The following is a 22,258-nucleotide window of genomic DNA, read 5'->3' as shown; positions in this document are numbered from 1 at the left end:
TTGTTTTTTGTGTGTACGTGTTTTTTTCAACTCTTATTTTAAGTTCAGGGGTACATGTGCTGGTGTGTTATATCAGTAAACTCATGTCAAGAGGGTATGTTGTACAGATTATTTCATAATCCAGGTACTAAGGCTAGTACCCAATAGTTATTTTTTTCTGATCCTCTCCCTCCTCCCGCCCTCCACCCTTGAGTAGACCCCAGTGTCTGCAGTTCCCCTCTTTGTGTCCATGTGTTCTCATCGTTTAGCTCCCACTTATAATTGAGAACATGTGGTATTTGGTTTTCAGTTCCTTTGTTAGTTTACTAGTTTAGCTGGAGGATAAAGACCTCCAGCTCCATCCATGTTCCTGCAAAGGACGTGCTCTCATTCTGTTTTACGGCTGTATAGTATTCCATGGAGTATATGTACGTTTTCTTTATCCAATCTGCCATTGATGGGCATTTAGATTGATTCCATGTCTTTGCTAATGTGAATGGCGCTGCAACGAACAAACACAGGCATGTGTCTTTACAGTAAGATGATTTCTATTCCTTTGAGTATCCACCCAACAATGCGATTGCTGGGTCAAATGGTAGTTCTGTTTTTAGCTCTTTGAAGAATCACCACACTGCTTTTCCTCAATGATTGAGTTGTATGGGTCCACAACTCTCAAACTATTTTCTGTGTATTTTAGGGTAGAACAAACAAGTAAACACACTGAGATTAAGGAACTCACAATCTCACTGTTACAGAAGAGGTACACATATGGAAAAGAGAGACAAAGAACCCTGTGGTGCTGTGCTGAAATGTAATGGGAGCTACCAGCATGTCATGGTGTTAATTTATAGATAAGAACATATGGACCTGAGGATATGAGCAACCAGAAAACAGAAACTATATGCAACTGGAAAAGTTTTCAATGATAAGCAAAACTGTTCCCAAAAGGAACAAAAGCACCAAACCTCCAGGGCCCAGCACTGGCCTAGAACATATGAGCACTGAAATGTGTTGACTGATTGAATGAGAAGAAGTTGTATCATCCGTAAGTACACAGAGAATCCAGAAAGCCTCAGGTGATACAGCAAGCTTTGCTGGCATTCAACAAAAAACTCTGAGGTATCCAGGAAAAACATATATACTCATTACTTGGTTTTCTGAAAAATAAAAATAGCCTGTGTGTGAGTATCTGTCTTTAGCTCTATTAGCAAATTACAACCCACATAAGGAAGAAAAATATACTATCATGCTCTGGAAGAGAACCAATGTTCTAAGTGAAATCTCACCAAAAATGTTGCTACTGTGAGGTACGGCCAAAAAATGAAGTCACCGAATGTGTTAAGTAAAGAATATACCTACCTGCAGCATATCATCCACCATAGTTAGTATATACTGAACCGTCTGTTCTTTGCAGATATGAGTCATCAGATTTATAAATGTTTTAGCACACTAAAAAAAAATGAAATTAAGGTTATTGTTTTTATTTGCAAATATAACATTTCAATGGAACTTCAGTAAAACATTGTTTCTCTTTCATAAATTAGAATACAAATACTATTAACTAACAAATTTTACTTACAGAAAACAGATACCTTTTACAAATATTGTGAAATATGGGAAGACCTTACTAGACTTGCATCAGCTTATGAACATTTCTAGTGATAAGTTTCAGAATGTTTACTATATTTAAATAGATATACTGAGCCACTAATAACTCTTGATTACTGATGACAGCATAAAGTTATATAGGCAATCAAAAATTACAACTGGTTTTGAGTATATTATTTGTTGTACTTAAAGGGAATAGAACACAAGAGCAACAAGAGTACGAGAGATTGGAATCAGAAGGCCCTGACTAGTCTCCATTCTACAGCATATCAACTACATGACAACCTCTCCTTAATTCAATAAAAACTGGAACCAACAATATATTACCTACCAACTTCCCCAGGACTGTTGTAAGAATCAGACCAATTTGTATATGGACTCCTTTAGACAGTGAGGCCTCCCTGATAGGCAGCAGAATTGGACCTTATTATGGGGCCAGGTTCTAAACTCAGCATATAAATCAAATAGGGTACAAATCAAAACACTCTATAAAATCCCTTAAATCACTCCCCAAAAAACATAGTTTTAAGTATGCAACATCATTCAGTAATAGGTTTGGAGTCATACATTGAAAAACTTCCCTACCCTAAGGATGTATAGTGTATTTCATTTGGTATTCATTCATTCATTCATTCATTCAATAAATCACCAATGTAACAAACAGTATGTGATAAAAATCATGCTATAAAAAAATAGAGATCTTATCAAAATCATACTCATCCTACAACTTACGCCTATCTATGAAACATGTCTTCCATGGACAGACAGCCCACTCACCATACTGAATGTAAAAAGTTAACAGTAACAAATAATTGCGTTTTTTAATCAAAACATTAAAGTGGAAACACTTTAACCTCTTTAAGCAAAAATAAAACAAAAAGATGTAAGTTGCCCAAGGTATTCCTATCAGAACTCTTTTCAGATATACTGCCATTTTGTTAGGATAAAAAGCTTCCTGGCAACTGCCCCATAAAAGGCCCATTACACCAGACACTGCTATTAAGAAAGAACTGTTTTTGTACACATACTAAGAAACAAGTTTAAAAAAAAAAAACGAGAAAAAAAAAAAAAAAGACAGGGCTGTTTTAACTCCTAACTCCTTAAGGGAAAAGTCTTGTCTTATGAACACACATCCCTAGTCTCACCAGGCACATGGCAGGGACTCAGTGTGCATGTGCTGAACAAACAGTGAATGAGCTGCATGTTCCATTACACAAGCGGTTGGGGTAGGGAAGCTTTTTCAAAGGATGACACCAAGAGCAGAAATCACAAAGGAAAGGAAGAACTAGATTTCATTGTACAACGTAAACTTCAATATGGCAAAGAGCCCCATAAACCAAGTTAAAAATTCAACAAACAAGCTGAGGAAATATGGCATGCACAAAGCTGGTACACTTAAAACATAAAGGAATCTGACAAATCAGTAAGATTTATAAACACTTCCATAGAAAAGTAAATAAAAAACATACAGCCATGTGTCGCTTAACAATGGGGAAAGTTCTGAGAAATTCATCATGAGGCAATTTCCTTGTTGTGCGAACATCCTAGAGTGTACTTACACAAACCCAGATGGTAGTGTCTACTACATACCTAGGCTATATGGTAGAACCTATGGCTCCACACCTGTACAGCATGTAACTATACCGAATACTATAGACAACTATAACACAATGGTAAGTATTCTTGTGTCTAAACATAGTTAAACATCGAAAACGTGCAGTAAAAACACGGTAGTATAATCTTACAAGATCACTGTTGCATACACAGTCTGACACTTACCAAGACATCTAAAACATCGTTATGTGGTCAGTGCATGACAGTACAGAAGCAATCGATATGGATACAAAAGGTGCCAAAAACCATCTGAAAATGTGTAACACTATTACATTAAGATAATACCTTTCACCTATCAAAATGACCAAAAGATGAATGGCTAGACCCAGAGTGGGTGCTGGAGCAGGGGAATGGGCCCTCTCACATACTGCTGGCAGGATCTGCAAACTGGTACAATCTATCAAGAGGGCATTTTCATTATATCAAAACTCTCACATGCTCAAATACCTTAATCAATAATTACACCTTTTTTTTTTGTTTCTGTATTTTTAGTAGAGACGAAGTTTTACCATGTTGGCCAGGCTGTTCTCGAACTCCTGACCTCAAGTGATCTGCCCGCTTCAGTCTCCCAAAGTGCTGGGATTACAGGTGTGAGCCACTGCACCCAGACAGATAATTGCACTTCTCAAATTAATTACAAAGAGATTACTAACTATTCATCTCAAAACAGAAAAAAAAAGGAAGTAGCCAAAATATACAACAGTATAGAATTAGTTTAGATCACTATGGTTCATCCATTAAATGGAAAATTACACAATGGAACTTTCCATAAATGGGAAATAATAATAAATTAATTATTTTAAATACCACAGAAATATCTTTACAGGCATGGTAGGGGAGGGAAGAATATATAGTCAAATGAAAAGAACAAAGATATGCACATATCACCCCTTTTTGTAAAAAGTTCACATTTATAGAAATAAGTGTGTAAGTTATTTTACACACAGAGAAACATTTAGAGAGGTATACACTAAATGTTAACAAGCCACCTTGAACAGAGCAATATTAGGTAGAATAACTTTTTTATTTTGCTTAATAGTATTTTATTTTTCTACAATAAACTTACCATGAAAGAAGGTAAAACATCAACATATGTAACTAAACATTTTAAACTACTGTATAAAAAAAACTCCACAACACTTCAAAGATACATAGTAAAAAAGGAACTATGTTTGCTATAAATGTGGCAAACAGTAATAGATTTTGATGTGAAAAGACTGTTTATCAAAAAGTAACAAAACCTTATAGATTAAAATAAAAAGAATGCCCACCCAAAAAAATTTTCAAAGGACATAAAAATACTTAATAAATCAACAGGAAAATAATGTAATCCCATGTCATCAAAGTGATATCCCTTTTAACTTAGCAAATCCAAAGATTTTCAATTATATTAGGTACTTCAAACATTACTAGTAAGAATACCAAGTGGAAAAAATTCTCTAAAAAAAGTTAAGCAACCTTTAAAACTTAATATACTCTGAAACAGTAATTTCTTTTCCAGAAATTTGTCTTCTACGTGTATATTCTAACAAAATATTCAGAAATACAGAAAAGGATGAAGGTAAACATACTCAATATGACATTTTTTCCAAAATAACAAAAAAACTGGAAGTCACTTATAATCACTAAGATTTTTCAAAACTTTTGGATGACACGAGGAAGTGTTCATTAGATAATGTTTATCGATCACCTGGCTGCCTTCAGTTTGAAGCATCTCTTGCTTCTCTTCAGGGCTTCGTTTCATTTCAAACCTCTGAATAAACTCACAATCTTCAGCAGAAATCATCTGTCCCCTAGAAAGTAAGAATAAGATGTTTTGTTCAGTAAGAGTTGAATATGTAAGCAAGTGATAGAGGAATTTTCAGTCTTTCTCTTCTCTCCTTGGCAGCAAACCACAAGGGCTGACGCAACGGCCCTGGCATCAGACAGACCTGGATTCAACGCTTAGTTTTACCACAAATAAGACAGTGTGAACTCTCTGGAATCTGAGTTAATTTATCTGCAAAATGCGAACAATAATCACATTGCCTCTATGGGGCTGTATTGAGGATAAAATTATATTCACATAAGGTGGTTAGTAGCATGTGGCAAATAGTAGGCACTCAGTAAAATGTCACCTCTCAGCATTACCCAGTGTCTCACCCTTATTCCCCCTCTCAAGCCAAACAACTCACATGGCTATCTAATTTATCAAGTTCAAAGCCACTTTATATGAATTTCTATGGCCATTTCTCTCGAGTATATTCTTTCCCTCCAGATGGAAAAAAAACAAACAAACTGATTTTCCTCCTCTCTGGAAAATAACTCTCCATCCTGACCCCACACTCTCCTATTTTCCTCCATCTCTTCCAGGGGTCGCTTCATCACTGGCTCTTCACCCTTCAAGGCTCCTCCCCAGCACTCAATCACTGAACTCTTGCTTTTGATTTCCAAACTCCTTCCTATGAGAGATTCAACCAAGATTCCCATCTTCCCTCCCTCCCAATCATCTCCACTGTCTTCTACCTCCAGAGATAGTCTTACCATTTTCAAATTCAGCATCATCTTCCTGTCATCCCCAGTGAAGATGATATCCCGCTGTCATCTTCCCCAGTGGTGATGGTGCTGTAGTAGGAAAACACAGCTCAACCTTCCCAACTTCTCCACTCCTCAGGGACTCAAACATACCATAGGCAAACCCCCATCCTAATCTCTAAATACAAACCCTTCCTTGTCTAAAAGCTGTGTCAGCAGAAGAGCCTTGCTAGCCCCCCGTAAGACTCTGGGCACTGCAGGATTCATTCATGTCAACTCCTTTAAGCCATCAGTGTGGTAGGAAAAGCACAGCATTTGAGTCAATATGGGGAAGAGCTCCAGTTCCAGGTGTGAAAGCTTAGCAAGTCACTATTCATCTGACCACTATTCACACCAGTAAAACAGCAACTATGAAACTACCTGCCCTAGTCCACTAGGTGGTTATGCAGATTAAATGAAAAAATATAAGAAAAAGCACTTGCTGTATATTAGAACATGGGTAAAAGCAAATGTAAAATTAAAAAATTTTGTAATATATTTTCCTGTTGAAACAACACCAATATAGTTTCTTTGGTTTTTTGTTTGTTTGTTTGTTTTTGAGACGGAGTCTCACTCTGTTGTCAGGCTGGAGTACAGTGGCGCGATCTCAGCTCACTGCAACCTCCGCCTCCTGGGTTCAAGCCATTCTCCTGCCTCAGCCTCCCGAGTGGTTGGGACTACAGGCTCATGCCACCAAGCCCAGCTAATTTTTGTATTTTTAGCAGAAACGGGGTTTCACCATATTGGCCTGGCTGCTCTCAAACTCCTGATCTTGTGATCCACCCGCCTCAGTCTTCCAAAGTGCTGGGAATGCAGGTGTGAGCCACCGCACCCAGCCCCAATATAGTTTTTAACTCAGTAATTTAAAAAACTGTCCCTCGGCCGGGCGCGGTGGCTCAAGCCTGTAATCCCAGCACTTTGGGAGGCCGAGACGGGCGGATCACGAGGTCAGCAGATCGAGACCATCCTGGCTAACACGGTGAAACCCCGTCTCTACTAAAAATACAAAAAAAAAAAAAAAAAAACTGTCCCTCCTCTCCTTACCCCAAATATTTTGAGGGACTGGTGTTCTACAAAACCCATTCGGAGAAACACTGAATGTAAAGCAGGTTCCCACTACGCACAGTTAGGCTGGGTGCAGTGGCTCATGTCTGTAATCCCAGCACTTTGAGAGGCCAAGATGGGGGGATCCCTTGAGCACAGGAGTTTAAGACAAGCCTGGGCAAAACAGTGAGATCCTCATCTCTACAAAAAATAAAATAACAAAATAAGTTGGGTGTGGTGGCACACTCCTGTAGTCCCAGCTACTCAGGAGGCTGAGGAAGGAGGATCACTTGAGCCCAGAAAGCAGAAGTTGCAGTGAGCTGAAATTATGTCACTGCACTCCAGTTTGGGTGTTTTTTTGAGAGCCTGTCTCAAAAAAAAAAAAAAAAAAGCATAGTTATAGAAGGATGGCCCACTTCCAGAGCTGCCTTGGGTCAGGCTCCCAGAGCTGAGCCCTGAGATTCACGTACAAGTGACTTATGAAAGAAGAGCCCCCAGGAGAGGCCAGGGAAAGCAAGAAGGGCACAGGACACTAAAGCAAAAAAACAGCAGGATTCAAGCAAAGAACCCAGGATAGCTTTTCCTGAGCCCACAGGAGAGCCTGGTAAGGTGAGGCACTCAGAACTGTTCCCTCCCCAAGAGAAGGGACCTGAACTTGCATACGTCCTGCTACTTCTACCCTTAATCCCACCCTCTTCCAAAGAAGACCTTGATTATTACACATTCAAAAATCTATCAGTGTCCCTTCTGGGTTTTGTACACACCACTGCTATATGCCAAATTGTTTTGTATAGTTCAAATTTGCTTCTGGACTTTGTACTTCACTGTTCTGTCTTCTTATATCAGTTTCACACTGTTTTAAGCACTGTAACTTTGTTTTCACACATGCTCATTTTTTAACATTTTTAAACTATTCTCAAGCATTTATTTTTTTCAACAATTTCTTAATTACCAACCCAAAGGAGAATTTTGTCTTTCTAGATCTCTCTGAGGCAGGTGATACTATGACTACGTCTTGACACTCTGTTCCTTAGCTTCCAGATTCTTCGCATCCCACTGAAGTCACTCATCTTCACTGCCTCCTGTGCCTCAGCTACTATGAAAGGCTCTCTTCATTTCTCACTCCACCTCCTGCACTGAACTCTGACACGATCTTCCCCAGTCCCCACTCATCTCCTCCCACAGATGGCAGAGGCACTCCAGACCCTACAGGCACAGAACTGAGATTGTTAATCCCAAAGGCTAGAAGTTGGAAGCAAAAACAGACATTTTGCCCACTTGCCATTCTGGCTAAGCACTTCACATACCAGTCAGGAAAAAAAGCACTCTGCACCCTGGGTGCAGGCTAAGATAACAAGGTCATCCAGTCTAGATCTGGCCCCAAAATAAACGAAATGTTGAGCATACCCATAACTCTGAACTCCCTAGATGAAAGCAATTTTACCCCTAAATTTTGCTATGCTGATATGTAAAGGGATGTCACAACCTCTGTGAAGAAAATCATGTCAAAAGGTGGTGGTTTTTCTACCATGAAGAAGGTATACCATGAAGGTTACATTTGGTAACCTTATAATTTTGCATTTAAATAACTGTTTCTTATTTGTCAAGCCACTCGCTAACCTTTTTCTTTCCTTGTTTTATTTATTTTCTCTCTGGGTCTTCCTTTGACATTTCCATAATCCAGCAGGTTCAGGGCTCTGGTGTCTTCTATAATGACCCACAGCTAATCAGGCACCAGATCTAATAATCTTCCCCTTAAAACTACTCTCCTCTCTGCTTCCCTGCCTCTGGAGTAGCTCAGCACTAGGACAACCTTCCACCAGTGGATTTCCCTGATTCCAATCCAACCTTCTTCAAAACTATCTTCTTACCTACTACCAGGCGGCCTTCTCAAGTATATATGGGGTCATATTATTCCCTTCGGACTGTGAGTTCTACCTAGCACTTAGGCAGAGGCATTCAGTAAAAATATTTAAAATCAATTGACTAATTAAAACCTATATAATCATGCACATGTTACTTAACCTATCTGAACAGTTATCTACTCATCTTTAAAAGAGAGTAAGATAGAAGCCAGCATGGTGGCTCACGCCTGTAATCCAGCACTTTGGGAGACCGAGCCGGGTGGATCACCTGAGGTCAGGAGTTCGAGATCAGCCTGGCCAACATGGTGAAACTCTGTCTCTACTAAAAATACAAAAATTAGCCGGGTGTGGTGGCAGGTGCCTGTAATCCCAGCTACTCAGGAGGCTGAGGCAAGAGAATTACTTGAACCCGAGAGGCGGAGGTTGCAGTTAGCTGAGAACGTGTCATTACACTCCAGCCTGGGCGACAAGAGTGAAACTCCATCTCAAAAAAAAAAAGAGAGAATAGGATAGAAAAACTATGTCACTGTATTTCTATGAAAATAATGTTAAATAGGATGTTAATGAGCAAGCATATTACTTCCTTTTCCAAATACTCATCTCCACCAATTCCTGATAAGCACAATACTCCATTCATAATTTAGTCAACTAATATTAACTGGCAGCCTGCTACGTGCCAGGCACCTTTAAGAACAGTTGACACAGCAATAAATTAGAGACCCCTCTTCTGAGCCTGCACTCCAGTGAGGAAAACAGAAAATACGCAAATACAAAAACAAATAATCTTGAAAACATACACACACATTATAATGCTGAGGCTGTAAATGCTATGAAAAAAAAAAACAAGTTCAGGTAGGGGGCTTGTGAGATCGCCTATGCAGCCACACGAATGAAGTGAGTCAAGAGGCCAAAGAATCTAAGGGTGGAACTTCCGGAGAGACAGACACACAGGTCCAAGGAGCTGAAGTTTGCTATGTGAGAAAGATCAAGAAGGCGGGAGCTAGAGCGCTGTGAGTGAGGCGGCACAATCAGACCTGTATTTTTTTGAAATCACTCTTGCAATTCTGTGAAGAATTGCTCCTACTGAGGCAGCAAGGATAGCAGAGAGAGACAGCAGGCAACAGGCAATAACAACAGAGCACATGCGAGGGGAACACAACAGGCACAAGGCAGGAGCTGCAGACAGAGGGGTGCACTCAGATTCGAGGCATCTTTTGGACATAGAGCTGGAAGAATGTGTTGATGGGCTGGACATGGACTGTGAGCAAAAGGGAAGAAATAAGGACGGCCCCAAGGTTTCTGGCCTCCAAAGCTGGTAAATAAAGAAGCCTGGAGAGAGCCACACTGAACGACCTGAAGCTCCCAAGCACTGCATGTCTTCCCAGGCCTCAGCTCCCTGCCTGGACCTCCCTTCCTGGATAACTCCAGCTTTCCTCGGCCTGGACAACTCCTGTTACTGTCTTTTTTTCTTTTTTTTTGAGTCAGAGTCTTGCTCTGTTGCCCAGGCTAGAGTGCAGTGGTGTGACCTCGGCTCACTGCAACCTCTGCCTCCTGGGTTCAAGCAATTCTCCTGCCTCAGCCTCCCAAGCAGCTGGGATTACAGGCACCTGCCACCACACCCGGCTAACTTTTTTGTATTTTTAGTAGAGACAAGGTTTCACTATGTTGGCCAGGCTGGTCTCAAACTCCTGACCTCAGATGATCCACCCACCTTGGCCCCCCAAAGGGCTGGGATTACAGGTGTCAGCCACTGTGCCTGGCCTCCTGTGAGCATCTTTATGCATTCTGAGAAAACTCTCCTAATACTCCCAGCATTTATTTGCTCCCACTTTTTGTTGTGTATCTCCTTTTGTTGTAAATAGATATACTTTATATATTTCTCTATCTTAACATTTAGCACAATTTGTTATTTAATGTGGTAAAAGTCTGCTTCCTCATGAGATCTAAACTCATGAGCAAGGATAGTATTTTATAATTCTTGTATCCTCAAGGTATAGTTTTACCAGATTCCAGTTTGACTAGAACACAGCCATATCCATTCATTTATGTACCGTCTATTTATTAAGAAAAAGCTTAATCAAATATAAGTGCATGTTTCAAATATTGTATTTTCGTAATAATACATTAATTTGTGAAGGACAAAAGCATATTGGGCTCTTGACACTGGGGGATGCTTCCACAGGTCTTATTATCTCAGCATAGACTGTGATAGAAGATTCACTGATTCTCCCTGTGTTGGTTCCAGCCCCCAACAATCTGTAAGCTCTTTTACGAGAGACACATTTCACACCCACTAGTGCCCACACGTCAACAGGCTCAACAGGCCCACAGTTACCATTTGGTGAACACTTGCCCACAGACCTACAGAGTGGAGGGGTTTTACAAAAGAAATTTGTGAGATGGACAACAGAACAAAAGACGGATATATAGGAAAACGGGAAAATACAACATAAGTCATAGACCGTGGGTAATGACGAACAGAAATAAACCAATTTTAAAAACTCCATGTAACTAAAAACATTCCAAACAGCAATGTTAGGGGGAGCTCTGGCCAGTCCATCAGTGCTTTATGATCAACAATGTATGTAGGCTATAAACAGATCCAGACTTTATAAACATAAAACTCCCTGTCCTCTAGTCTAAATGCACTCTGGACTAAATAAATTAAGAAACAGAGCTCAGAATCCTAATTTCACAGGGAATTTAAACAATTACACAGACGGTGATGAACAGAGAAAACATCAGCAAGTCTCCCTCCTCCTGTCCTTCAGTCAGTGGCCCCACAATAACCCAGTTCCTTAAAGTAGGAATCCAGAAGTCATCCGAGACTTCTCTTTCACCCCCACACGTCAAATCAATCACTAAGACTCTCAAATCTATCCAATTCTGCCTATTCCAATACCTTAATTACTGCTATAGCTTCTCTCTACCTCTAGGCTTATCACCTACAAACTCAACTCACCTTTTATGCTGCTGGTAGAACAATTCAATCAAGAGGCAGATATGATCTTCTAACTCCCAGCTACAAGATTCATTGGTTTCCAACACCTACAGCTCCTTGGAAAATGGTGAATTGTCTCAAAAAGAGAGCTCTGGGACACACACTCCTACCTGCATTCTATCATTTTCATCTGTTTTACATGCTGACTTCACATCAGTCATGGGTTTCACAGCTGAAAAATCAGCTTGAAAAGCACTGACTGACAGGATCAAGTCCAAACTCCTTCCAACCACACACCCACACACAGCACCTTCATGATCGGCCGCTGGCTGCCTCTCTAGCCTCAGCTCTCTGCATTGCTTGCCTCCAAAACGTGTATGACTCCCACCCAGTGTGCTGTTTTTGCTTCCCTGCCTTTGCTCACAGTATCTGTTCTATTCCCAAGGCTGCTCCTACTTGCCACATGGCTACATATTCGTCATCCTCAAACACTCAGTTCAGGGACCAGCCCCTTCAGGAGAATTTCCAGGGGGTAGAATTAGTTGTCTTTTTTATGTGCACTTGCCAATCCCTGTGCATCTTTCTATTACCGCAGTTAACATACTGAATTAGGGCCGGGCGCGGTGGCTCATGCGTGTAATCCCAGCACTTTGGGAGACCAAGGTAGGGCAGATCACGAGGTCAGGAGTTCGAGACCAGCCTGGCCAACATGGTGAAACCCCGTCTCTACTAAAAATACAAAACAATTAGGCAAGCGAGGTGTCCGGTGCCTGTAATCCCAGCTACTCGGGAGACTGAGGAAGGAGAATCACTTGAATCCAGGAGGCGGAGGATGCAGTGAGCCAAGACCGCCCCATTGCACTCCAGCCTGGGCAACAGAGCGAGACTCCATCTCAAACACACACAAAAAATACTGAATTAAAATGATCCATTAATATCTCTGACTTCCCTACTAGAGCTTTAGTTCCTCTAGGGATAGTACTCTATACAGAACTTTTGTAGCCTCAAAGTCTGGAAAAATGCCTCAAACTTGGTAGGTAATCAATAAATGTTTGATAAGTGATTAAATTAACAGAAATTTAAGGATCATTTTTGTACATTATATATCCCTCCTACAACAATACAAACTATTAATACTAATATAAAATTAACACTAATATAAAACTACAGATTCCTCAATTTGTTTTTCAAAATGCATATGCAAATCTGAACTCAATTCCTTGGTAACTCAGTTATAAATATGCCAAAATAAATATGAAGTCAATAAAATATGATCAAGAATACATGAATGCTCACTTTACAGATAAATACAAACTACTGAAACACCAGCACATTAAATATTAATACACGAAAGAAAGAAGGGAGAACTAAAACTTATTGTATTCAACATATTGTATTCAACAAGCAATACTAATGCTTGCATTCTAATGTGCTAATACTTTAAATACATTATTTCAGCAACAAGCCTATGGGGTATGTCTCCCCATTTCACATTTTACTTTATTGGCCTCAGAGTAGTGATTTGCTTAAGAACACCAAACTAATAGCAAGAACCAAAACTCAAACCTAGGTCTCTCAACTCAAATATGTATGCTTCTTACTAGTTGTATACATCACTCTAACAAGGCCACCTGCCCCCATGCTGATTGCCAGGGCATATAAGACCAGTCTAGCAGGTTTTGCCCCTTATCTCCTTCCTCCTCCCACAGCCCAAGGACATTCCTCCTATGTTTCCCACTCATTCAAAAAGTACTTCCCCAGGCAGCCAGAGAAGGTCAAAAGCACTATGAGCAGCTCTGCTTCCCCACAAGGGCACCAGGCTGTTTCCATCCCACTACATTTAACTCCCCAAGACAGCTAATTATTCTGAGGAGGAAGTGTTTCTTCCATATTCATCAGTATTTTCCCGGTATTTCTCTCATAGAAGCATGACCATGAAAAAGTCTGATACAAAAGCATATGACTGTCCATGATTCACAGCAAATTGGTACTTACTGAAGATAGGATTGCCAGTTCACTTTGTTTGCACGAACTTCTGCAGCCTTGGCAGCAATAATGTTGGTTGGGACAGCAGCATCCACAGCACCTCTGATATCCATTTTGGTCATCTAAACTTCGTGATCTTGAATGTCTTTCAACAAATCTTCAATTTAGATGCAAGGTAAAATCAGAATACTAGGTGTTTCTTTTTCTTACAACTATTATTATTGTGACTATGAATATCATGATCACTTTAATCTCCCCAGGCATTTAACTCAAAATATTAAATGTCCTAAGTCTGAAAGTATCATTATATTTCAAATCTTGTCCACTGCTCCATGAAGGAGTTCTTTAGCTTTTGCTTTTCTAGAAAAAAATGTTTTCATTATTGGCACTAACATTGCAGTAAGATATTTAAAGTAATCACTTAATATACCGAAATCAGAAATCATGATTAAATAGAATAGGTATAAATATGGGAAAAGCTGTAAATTTATACAATTGTGGTTAACTTTTCTCATAGAGAAACAATAAAAATACGAATAGTACAGATAAGGCTAGTTACCTTATAAACATTTACTAAGCATCATTTTGAAGTGACACATTAAAAATTCTGAATTCTTTCGAAAATTTCTCAAATTAAAATATACAAGGTGGGAACGTAACTTCTTAGAAGACAGTGTTTTCCTTTTCAAATAAAATTCATAGTATTTACAAAATCAAAATTCAGAGAGAAATTTTTAGAACAAATACCTATTACAATTTAGGTAAGCCAACAATGGAGGTCTGGCCGGACGCAAGAACCTACAGTAATCAAATTCTATGTAATTCTCACTCCTAAACTTCCAGATACAAACGACTGATTTTAACACAACGCAAAATATAGGTTGCCACCTGCAAAATATAAATTCATGGCCATGGCCACAAAGAAGTTAAAATCCAAAATTCTATTCCGGGTTCCCAATGATCTTAATCAATTTAGAACTTAATCTCTGTATCTGAAGATTTGCTGCATAAACAACCCTGGGCAGTGCGGAACCACAGGGCCCAGGAAAAAAACAGGCTTCAACCGGGTCAGGCTAGAACTCTGCAGCCAAGGAGGCTCAGGCCCAGCAGCCTGTCCTGGGGTAGCTCAAGGTGTCTCTGGACAATTACCTAAGTCCCTGAACTACTTGCACCCCCAGCGAGCCAGGGCCGTGGCCCAGTCCTGGAGAAGGTATAATTTTTACCCCTCCCCCTCCACTCTCCGGTCCGCTGCTCACGTTTCTTCCCTCTGCGAGAAAGGCTCCAGAATTTCGTTTAATAAACCTGGTTGAGGCCTGGAAGAAAAGCAATCTGGCAACCGGGAGCCGAAGGAGAGGACTAAGCGTCGAGAAAACAGCAGCACCAGGCAAGCTGGAGAAACTGCAAGAGTCGCCTGACCTGGTCTGGAGCCTGAGACCAAACAACCGAGGGAGTCCTTACCTCGCGAATTCTCGGGACCCCACAATGCACCCAAAGCTGTCACGAAGGGTGGTCAGGGGCGCCGGAGCCACAGCCGGGCTGAGGCGCCGAGTCAGAGCCAAGTCGGCGTCTCCTGTCAGGTCCGGAGGTCTGAGCAGCGGCGGGAGACACCGGAGCGAAAGTGAAGCGATTTCCGCACCAAGGAGAGGTTGAGGACCGCACAGGTAGAAGGAAGCCGGCGCGGCCGCAGTAGAATGACAGAGGCGCCGGTCACGTGATCGGAGGCAGGTGACTGCTGCGGAAGGCGGAAGTTGGGAGAGTCCAAAGCAGCCGGAGGAGGGGCGGGCGGCTGCGGCGATGCTTGTTCGGTGCGGGCAACTGAAGCGCGGTAGTCCGTGACTTGGATCCGGGAGCGACGCAAGGCTCGGGCCCCAGCCAGCCAGGGCAGGTGGGAGGCGGCGAGCGTGGCGGGCACGCTAAGACCCGCCGACTCCAGACCCAGCGCCTCGCCTAGCGGAGGCCGAGGACTTCCGTCCGGAAGCAGCTAGCAGAAGCCAAAACTCTCTTATTTTAACCGTCATTCTTTTGAAAAGTTTGATTTCGCGCTTTCAAATTAATTTCCATTTGGATTTAACAGCTCCATGAAGCAGGCGTTCTTTTTCTGATTTTAAATAGAAAACGGGGGTGAGAAGTGGGTCAGAAAAGCTCACTTAACCTAGGGTTGCACATTTAGCAAATAATAAATTCCATTGCAGTATTTACTTTTATACTAAAAAGTTATTCGTTGTATATCTAAAATTCACATTTACAGGACGTCCGGTATTTTATCCAGCAGTCACATCTGGAGCCCAAATTTTCCCCTAGTCCAGGCCTCACCAACTACCTTTGCCTTAAAGTAAGAATGTACTGCCCTGGAGGTGAGGTGTATATGATAGCATGTTTTCCTTAAAAAACATTGAAAGGGGCTGGGTGCGGTGGCTCATGCCTGTGATCCCAGCACTTTGGGAGGCTGAAGCGAGACCAGCTGACCAACATGGTGAAACCCCATCTCTACTAAAAATACAAAAAATTAGCCGGGTGTGGTGGTGCATGCCTGTAATCCCAGCTACTTGGGAGGCTGAGGTAGGAGAATCGCTTGAACCCAGGAGGCAGAGGTTGCAGTGGGCCGAGATCGCGCCATTGCACTCCAGCCTGGGCAGAAAAAGCAAAACTCCGTCTCAAAAAAAAAAAAAAAATTCATTGAAAGGGATTTATAACCAACACATTTTTACTAGTAAAATTAAAGTCAGACTAATCAAAGTCATGCATTGATTATGAATAAAGATATATAATAACAGTGTCAAAGATTGTACTAGGTCAGTCATTCCGTCTTAGCCAGAAGTCAAAGTCTGAGTGTTGTTTTGAAAGCAAATCTGAGGGGGGAAACTTTCATAAAAGAGAAAAAGAAACCGATCGTGTACTAATGAACTCCCAAAAGCTGAAACAGCATGTTTTCTGTGTAACTGAGCAAAGCTGGCGATGAGGCCTGATCTTCGCATTTCCTTTCTGTATCACGGCAGCCACAGACAGGCATGATGCAGCGAGTCTCGTCAGATTTCAGGAGGCTCTCTTTTCTGGGAGGCACAAAGATATGGAACAAAATCAGGAACAGTGCAGTGAGCAGAGGGGACTGCTTCACAGGTCACCTGGGCTGGCATTCTCTGAGCATCACAACATTACCAGGCAATTTGCCTGGAATAGGGAGAAGATAAGAGGCAGGTACTCCAGGCATTATCTCTCTTAACATTATTTCTGTAACACTTCTATTGGAGATTTTTCTTGGTCCATTCAGGCTCCTGTAACAAAGTACTGTAGACTGGGTGGCTTATAAACAACAGAAATTCATTTTCTCAATTCTGGAGGCTGAAAGTTCAGAATTGGGGTGCTAGCATGGTGAGGTTCTGGTGAGGATCGTCCCAGGTTGCAGACTGCTAACTTCTCATTGTAGCTTCACTTGGTGGAGAGAAGGTGAGAGAGCTCTCTGGGGTCTCTTTCATAAGGACATCAATTTCATTCATGACAGCTCCACCCTCATGACCTGATCATTTCCCAAAGGTCCCACCTTCTAATAGCATCACTTGGGAGTTAAGATTTCAACATAGGAATTTTGGGAAGACACAAACATTCAGACCATAGCAGTGATCTCAGTTACCTAATTATGTATCATACCGGGGTCCCTAACCCCTGGGCCACAGACTGGTGGGGTCCATGGCCTATTAGGAACCCAGCTGCATAGCAGGAGATGAGCGGCAGGCAAGTCTCCTGTCAGATCAGCAGCAGTATTAGATTCTCATAGGAGCATGAACCCTGTTGTGAACTGCACATTGTAAGGGATCTAGGTTGCACACTCCGTATGAGAATCTAATGCCTGATGAGCTGAGATGGAACAGTGTCATCCTGAAACCAGCTGCATCACCTCCCACCCTGCCTGTGGAAAAATTGTTTTCCTTGAAACTGGCCCCTGGTACCAAAAGGGTTGAGGACTGCTGTATTATGACATAAGAAAGATAACCTTTGAGCTACTTTGTAATTTCTTTAAAATTGAGCTTCAGATTTGTTATTCAGAAATGACATAAGGGGAAGTTAGATAAATCTATATGGACAGGAGAAAATAATAATAAATTTATTAAGTTAATGTTTAATTTTTCACTGGAATACAATTATATGTTTGGGGAAGATCTACCACTTAGAAGTCATCAGAAGGTAGACAATGTATGACATTTCAAAGGAATTTCTTCAGTCTGAAATATATGGAATGCTATAAACACCATTATTTCCAATCTTTTCTTTCCAAGTATGAATTGAACTTATATTTTCCCACAGAAATAGAAGAGTTCTAGTCAAAGAAAATCCTATTCTAAAATATTTGTCATGAAAACTTACCGCCCCCAAGTGCAGATTATGCTACCAGCCTACCTTCAGTTACACAAGGACTTTGAGAAGTTTTTATAGGTGACTGAATAAATTATTAGTTTAATGGAAGAATAGTTTTCCATTCTTTCACACAGTCCCCTTGGGAACAACAGGCATTTGCAAGAAGCTGGCCTAGCTTGGCCTAATGGTAACACTGAGTAGTGACGTCATGACCTCTTCACAAAGTGCTCTCACCAACTGCCCTAACAGCTTCTGATTGCTTTGGTATTGCTGAAGTGCATCTATCATCAAACATGCAGGTTTTCACTTACACTCCATACCAGTGTCCTGAATACTCATGGCAACCAAGCTTCAGATTTTCCAGGTGAGTTAATTTCATTGCATTGCACCATTGGCCCCATAAGGACAACGTCCCACAATTTGACATTTTAAAAATATGGTCCATGTGGTAGACAGCTTCTGAAATGGCTTTTAATGATCCCCACCTCCCAGTGACTCATATCCTTGTGGAATGCTCTCTTCTTGAGTGTGGGCTAGATCTACTGATGTTTCTATAAGGACCAGAAAATGGCAAAAGTAAAGGGATGTCACTTCTGAGATCAGGTTACAATGCAAGCTGCCTTGCTTGCATTCTCCTGGGTTCTTCTTACTTGCTCACGCTGATGAAGCAAGGTGCTGTTTGTTAACCATAAAGAGGCTGATGTGGCCAAACTAAGAATAGCCCCCAGTGAACAACTAGTAAAAAATTGAAGCCCTTAGTCCAACAGGCTTCAAAGAACCAAATATGGACAACTGCATGGGTGAGCCTGAAAGTGAGCCCAGTTGAGCTTTGAAATGTCAGCAGCCAACACCTTCACTGCAGCCTTGCGAGATACCTGGCACCAGAAAACACAGCTATACTGCAGCTTGCTTCCTGAAACTCCAATAGTGCATGAGATTTATTGCCCCACTCTAAAACATTTGGTCACTTGCAGAAGTTGCCTTTCTTTTTAGAAAATTTAACAGCTTTATTAAGATATAATTCACATACCATATAACTCATCCATTTAAAAGGTACAATTCAATGGTTTTTAGTATATTCCCGGCACTATACAAATATCACCACAATCCATTTTAGCCCATTTTCGTCACTCTGGAAGGAAACCTCTTACCCATTAGTAGTCACTCTCTTCCTCTCCAAAAACCCCCTTCCCTAGGCAAATACTAATTTTTTTTATATCTCAAGATTTGCCTATTCAGGAGATTTCTTTAATAAATGTAATCATACAATATGTGGTCTTTTGTGGATGACTTCTTTCACTTAACATAAAGTTTTCAAGGTTTATCTATGTTGCAACATGTATCTATACTTCATTCCTTTTTACGGCTGAATGATATTCCATTGTATGATGTACCACATTTTGTTTATCTGCTTACCGGTTACTGGGCATGCAGATTGTTTCAATTTTTTAGACATTTGTGTGTAAGTCTTTGTGTGATCATAGGTTTCATTTCTGTTATTTAGTAGATACCTAGGAGTAGAATTGCTGACTTATATGGTAACTCTATGTTTAACATTTTGAGGAACTGCCAAACTGTTTTCCAAAGTGGTTGCAAGGCCTTGCATTCAACCCAGTAATGAATGAAAGATCTACATTTCTCCACATCTTCACCAACACTGTCATTGTCTGTCTTTTTAGCTAAAGTAAATCCATTTCGGTATGAATAGGTATCTCACTGTGATTTTGACTTCCTTTTCCCAATGTCTAATAATGTTGAACATCTTTTCATGTGCTTATTTAGAAATTTGTACATCTTCTTGGGAGAAATGTTTATTTAAATACTTCACTCATTTTTAATTTTTTTTTGTTTTTGAATTATAAGAGCTCTGTATATATTCTGAATTACAAGTCCCTTATTATTTACACGATCTGCAATATTCTCCCGTTTTGTGGGTTGCTTTTTCACTTTCTTCATGACGTACTTTAAAACACAAAAGTTTTTAATTTTGATTAAGTCTAATTTACCTATTGTGCTTTTGATATTGTATCTAAGAAGGCTTTGCCTAATCCAAGGTCACAAAGATTTAACCTTATGTTTTCTTCTCAGAGTTTCATAGTTTTGGCTCTTACATTTAGAGCTATGACTCATGCTGAATTAGTTTTTGTAAAGAGTGTGAAATAGAAGTCCTATGTAATTTTTCTGCATGTGGATAACCAGTTGTCCCCACACCATTTACTGAAAAAACAATTCTTTCCCCATTGAATTGTCTTGGCACCCTGTCCAAACTCAATTGACCATAAATGTATGAGTTTATTTCTGGACTTTCAATTCTGTCCCATTGATCTACACATGTACATACCTATCCTTATACCAGTACCACACGATCTTAATTACTGCCACTTTTTAAAATTTTTTATTTTAATTTTTAGGTTCTCAGATACATGTTTAGGATGTGCAGGTTTGTTTCATACGTAAACGTGTGGTTTGCGGCACCTATCAACCCATCACCTAGGTATTAAGCCTAGCATACATTAGCTATTTTTCCTAATGCTCTTCCTCCCGCAACCCCACCCCTGACAGGCCCCAGTGTGTGTTGTTCCCCTTACTGTGACCACATATTCTCATTGTTAAGCTCCTACCTATAAGAGAGAACATGTGGTGTTTGGTTTTCTGTTCCTGCATTAGTTTGCTGAGGATAATGACTTATAGCTCCATCCATATCCCTGCAAAGGACATGATCTCACTCCTTTTTATGGCTGCATACTATTCCATGGTGTATATGTACCACATTTTCTTTATCCAGCCTATCACTGATGGGCATGTGGGTTGATTACATGTCTTTGCTATTGTGAATAGTGCTGCAATTAATATACGTGTGCATATATCTTTGAAATAGAATGATTTATATTCCTTTGGGTATATACCCAGTAATGGGATTCCTGGGTCAAATGGTATTTCTGGTTCTAGATCTTTGAGGAATTGCCACACTGTCTTCCACAATGGTTGAACTAATTTACATTCACACCGACAGTATAAAAGCATTCCTATTTCTCCACAACCTCACCAGCGTCTGTTGTTTCTTGGCTTTTTAAGAAATTGCCATTCTGACTTGTGAGAGATGGTATCTCATTGTGGTTTTGATTTGCATTTCTCTCTCTTTTTTTTTTATTTTATTTTTCCTGAGACAGTGTCTTGCTCTGTCACCTAGCCTGGAGTGCAGTGGTGCAATCTTGGGTCACTGCGATCTCTAATCAAATGATTCTCCTGCCTCAGTATCGTGAGTAGCTAAGACTATAGGCACATGCCACCGCATCCAGCTAATTTTTGTATTTTTGGTAGAGATGGTGTTTCACCATGTTAGCCAGGCTGGTCTTGAACTCCTGATCTCCTGGCCTCACCCGCCTCAGCCTCCCAAAGTGCTGGGATTACAGGCATTGAGCCACCACACCCAGCCTGATTTGCATTTCTCTAATGGTCAGTGATGTCGAGCTTTTTTCATATGTTTGTTGGCTGCATGAATGTTTTCTTTTGAAAGTGTCTGTTCATGTCCTTTGCTCACATTTTAATGGGGTTGTTTTTTTTTTTTTCTTGTAACTTTGTTTAGGTTTCTTGTAGATTCTGGATATTAGCCCTTTGTCAGATGGATAGATTGCAAAAATTTTCTCCCACTCTGTAGGTTGCCTGTTCACTCTGATGATAATTTCTTTTGCTGTGCAGAAGCTCTTTCATTTAATTAGATCCCATTTGTCAATTTTTGCTTTTGTTGCAATTGCTTTTGGCGATTTTGTCATGAAACCTTTACCTGTGCCTGTGTCCTGAGTGATATTGCCTAGATAGTCTTCTAGGGTTTTTATAGTTTCGGGTTTTATATTTAAGTCTTTAATCCATCTTGAGTTAATTTGTGTATAAGGTGTAAGGAAGGGGTCTAGTTTCAATGTTCTGCATATGGCTAGCCAGTTTTCCCAACACCGTTTATTAAATAGGGAATCCTTTCCCGGTTGCTTGTTTTTTTTTCAGGTTTGTTTCAGATCAGATAGTTGTAGGTGTGTGGTCTTATTTCTGAGTTCTCTATTCTGTTCCACTGATCTATGTGCCTGTTTTTGTACCAGTACCATTTTGTTTTGGTTATTGTAGCCTTGTAGTATAGTTTGAAGTCCGATAGCATGGTGCCTCCAACTTTGTTCTTTTTGCTTAGGATCGTCTTGGCTATACAAGTTCTTTTTTGGTTCCACATGAATTTTAAAATAGTTTTTTCTAATTCTGTGAAGAATGTTAATGGTAATTACTGTAGCTTTGTAGTAAGTTTTAAAATTGGGAAGTGTGATCCTTCAACTTC

General features: G+C 40.5%; 1 protein-coding gene across 5 annotated transcripts in view; it reads right to left on the bottom strand.

Moving 5' to 3' along the window:
* Nucleotides 1-15,324, bottom strand: part of ATP6V1H (ATPase, H+ transporting, lysosomal 50/57kDa, V1 subunit H) — a 125,920-nt gene extending 110,596 nt beyond the window's left edge. For 2 of the 5 annotated variants that reach the window (XM_011937593.1, XM_011937595.1), the window contains exons 1-4: nt 15,049-15,324; nt 13,600-13,747; nt 4,892-4,994; nt 1,339-1,428 (exon numbers count right to left, since the gene is read on the bottom strand). In XM_011937593.1, coding sequence (XP_011792983.1) covers nt 1,339-1,428; nt 4,892-4,994; nt 13,600-13,712 — 306 coding nt within the window. In that variant the 5' untranslated portion in view covers nt 13,713-13,747; nt 15,049-15,324. Of the gene's footprint in view, nt 1-1,338; nt 1,429-4,891; nt 4,995-11,625; nt 11,963-13,599; nt 13,748-14,892 lie in introns of those variants that run through there. The other 3 variants (XM_011937597.1, XM_011937594.1, XM_011937596.1) reach the window with 3 other exon arrangements.
* Nucleotides 15,325-22,258: the final 6,934 nt, after the last annotated feature.

This window comes from Colobus angolensis, unplaced genomic scaffold (genome assembly GCF_000951035.1).
Source record: "Colobus angolensis palliatus isolate OR3802 unplaced genomic scaffold, Cang.pa_1.0 Scaffold166, whole genome shotgun sequence".
Taxonomy (NCBI): Eukaryota; Metazoa; Chordata; class Mammalia; order Primates; family Cercopithecidae; genus Colobus; species Colobus angolensis.
The sequence above is the reverse complement of the archived record's forward strand: the minus strand, read 5'-3'. Positions and strand labels throughout refer to the sequence as shown.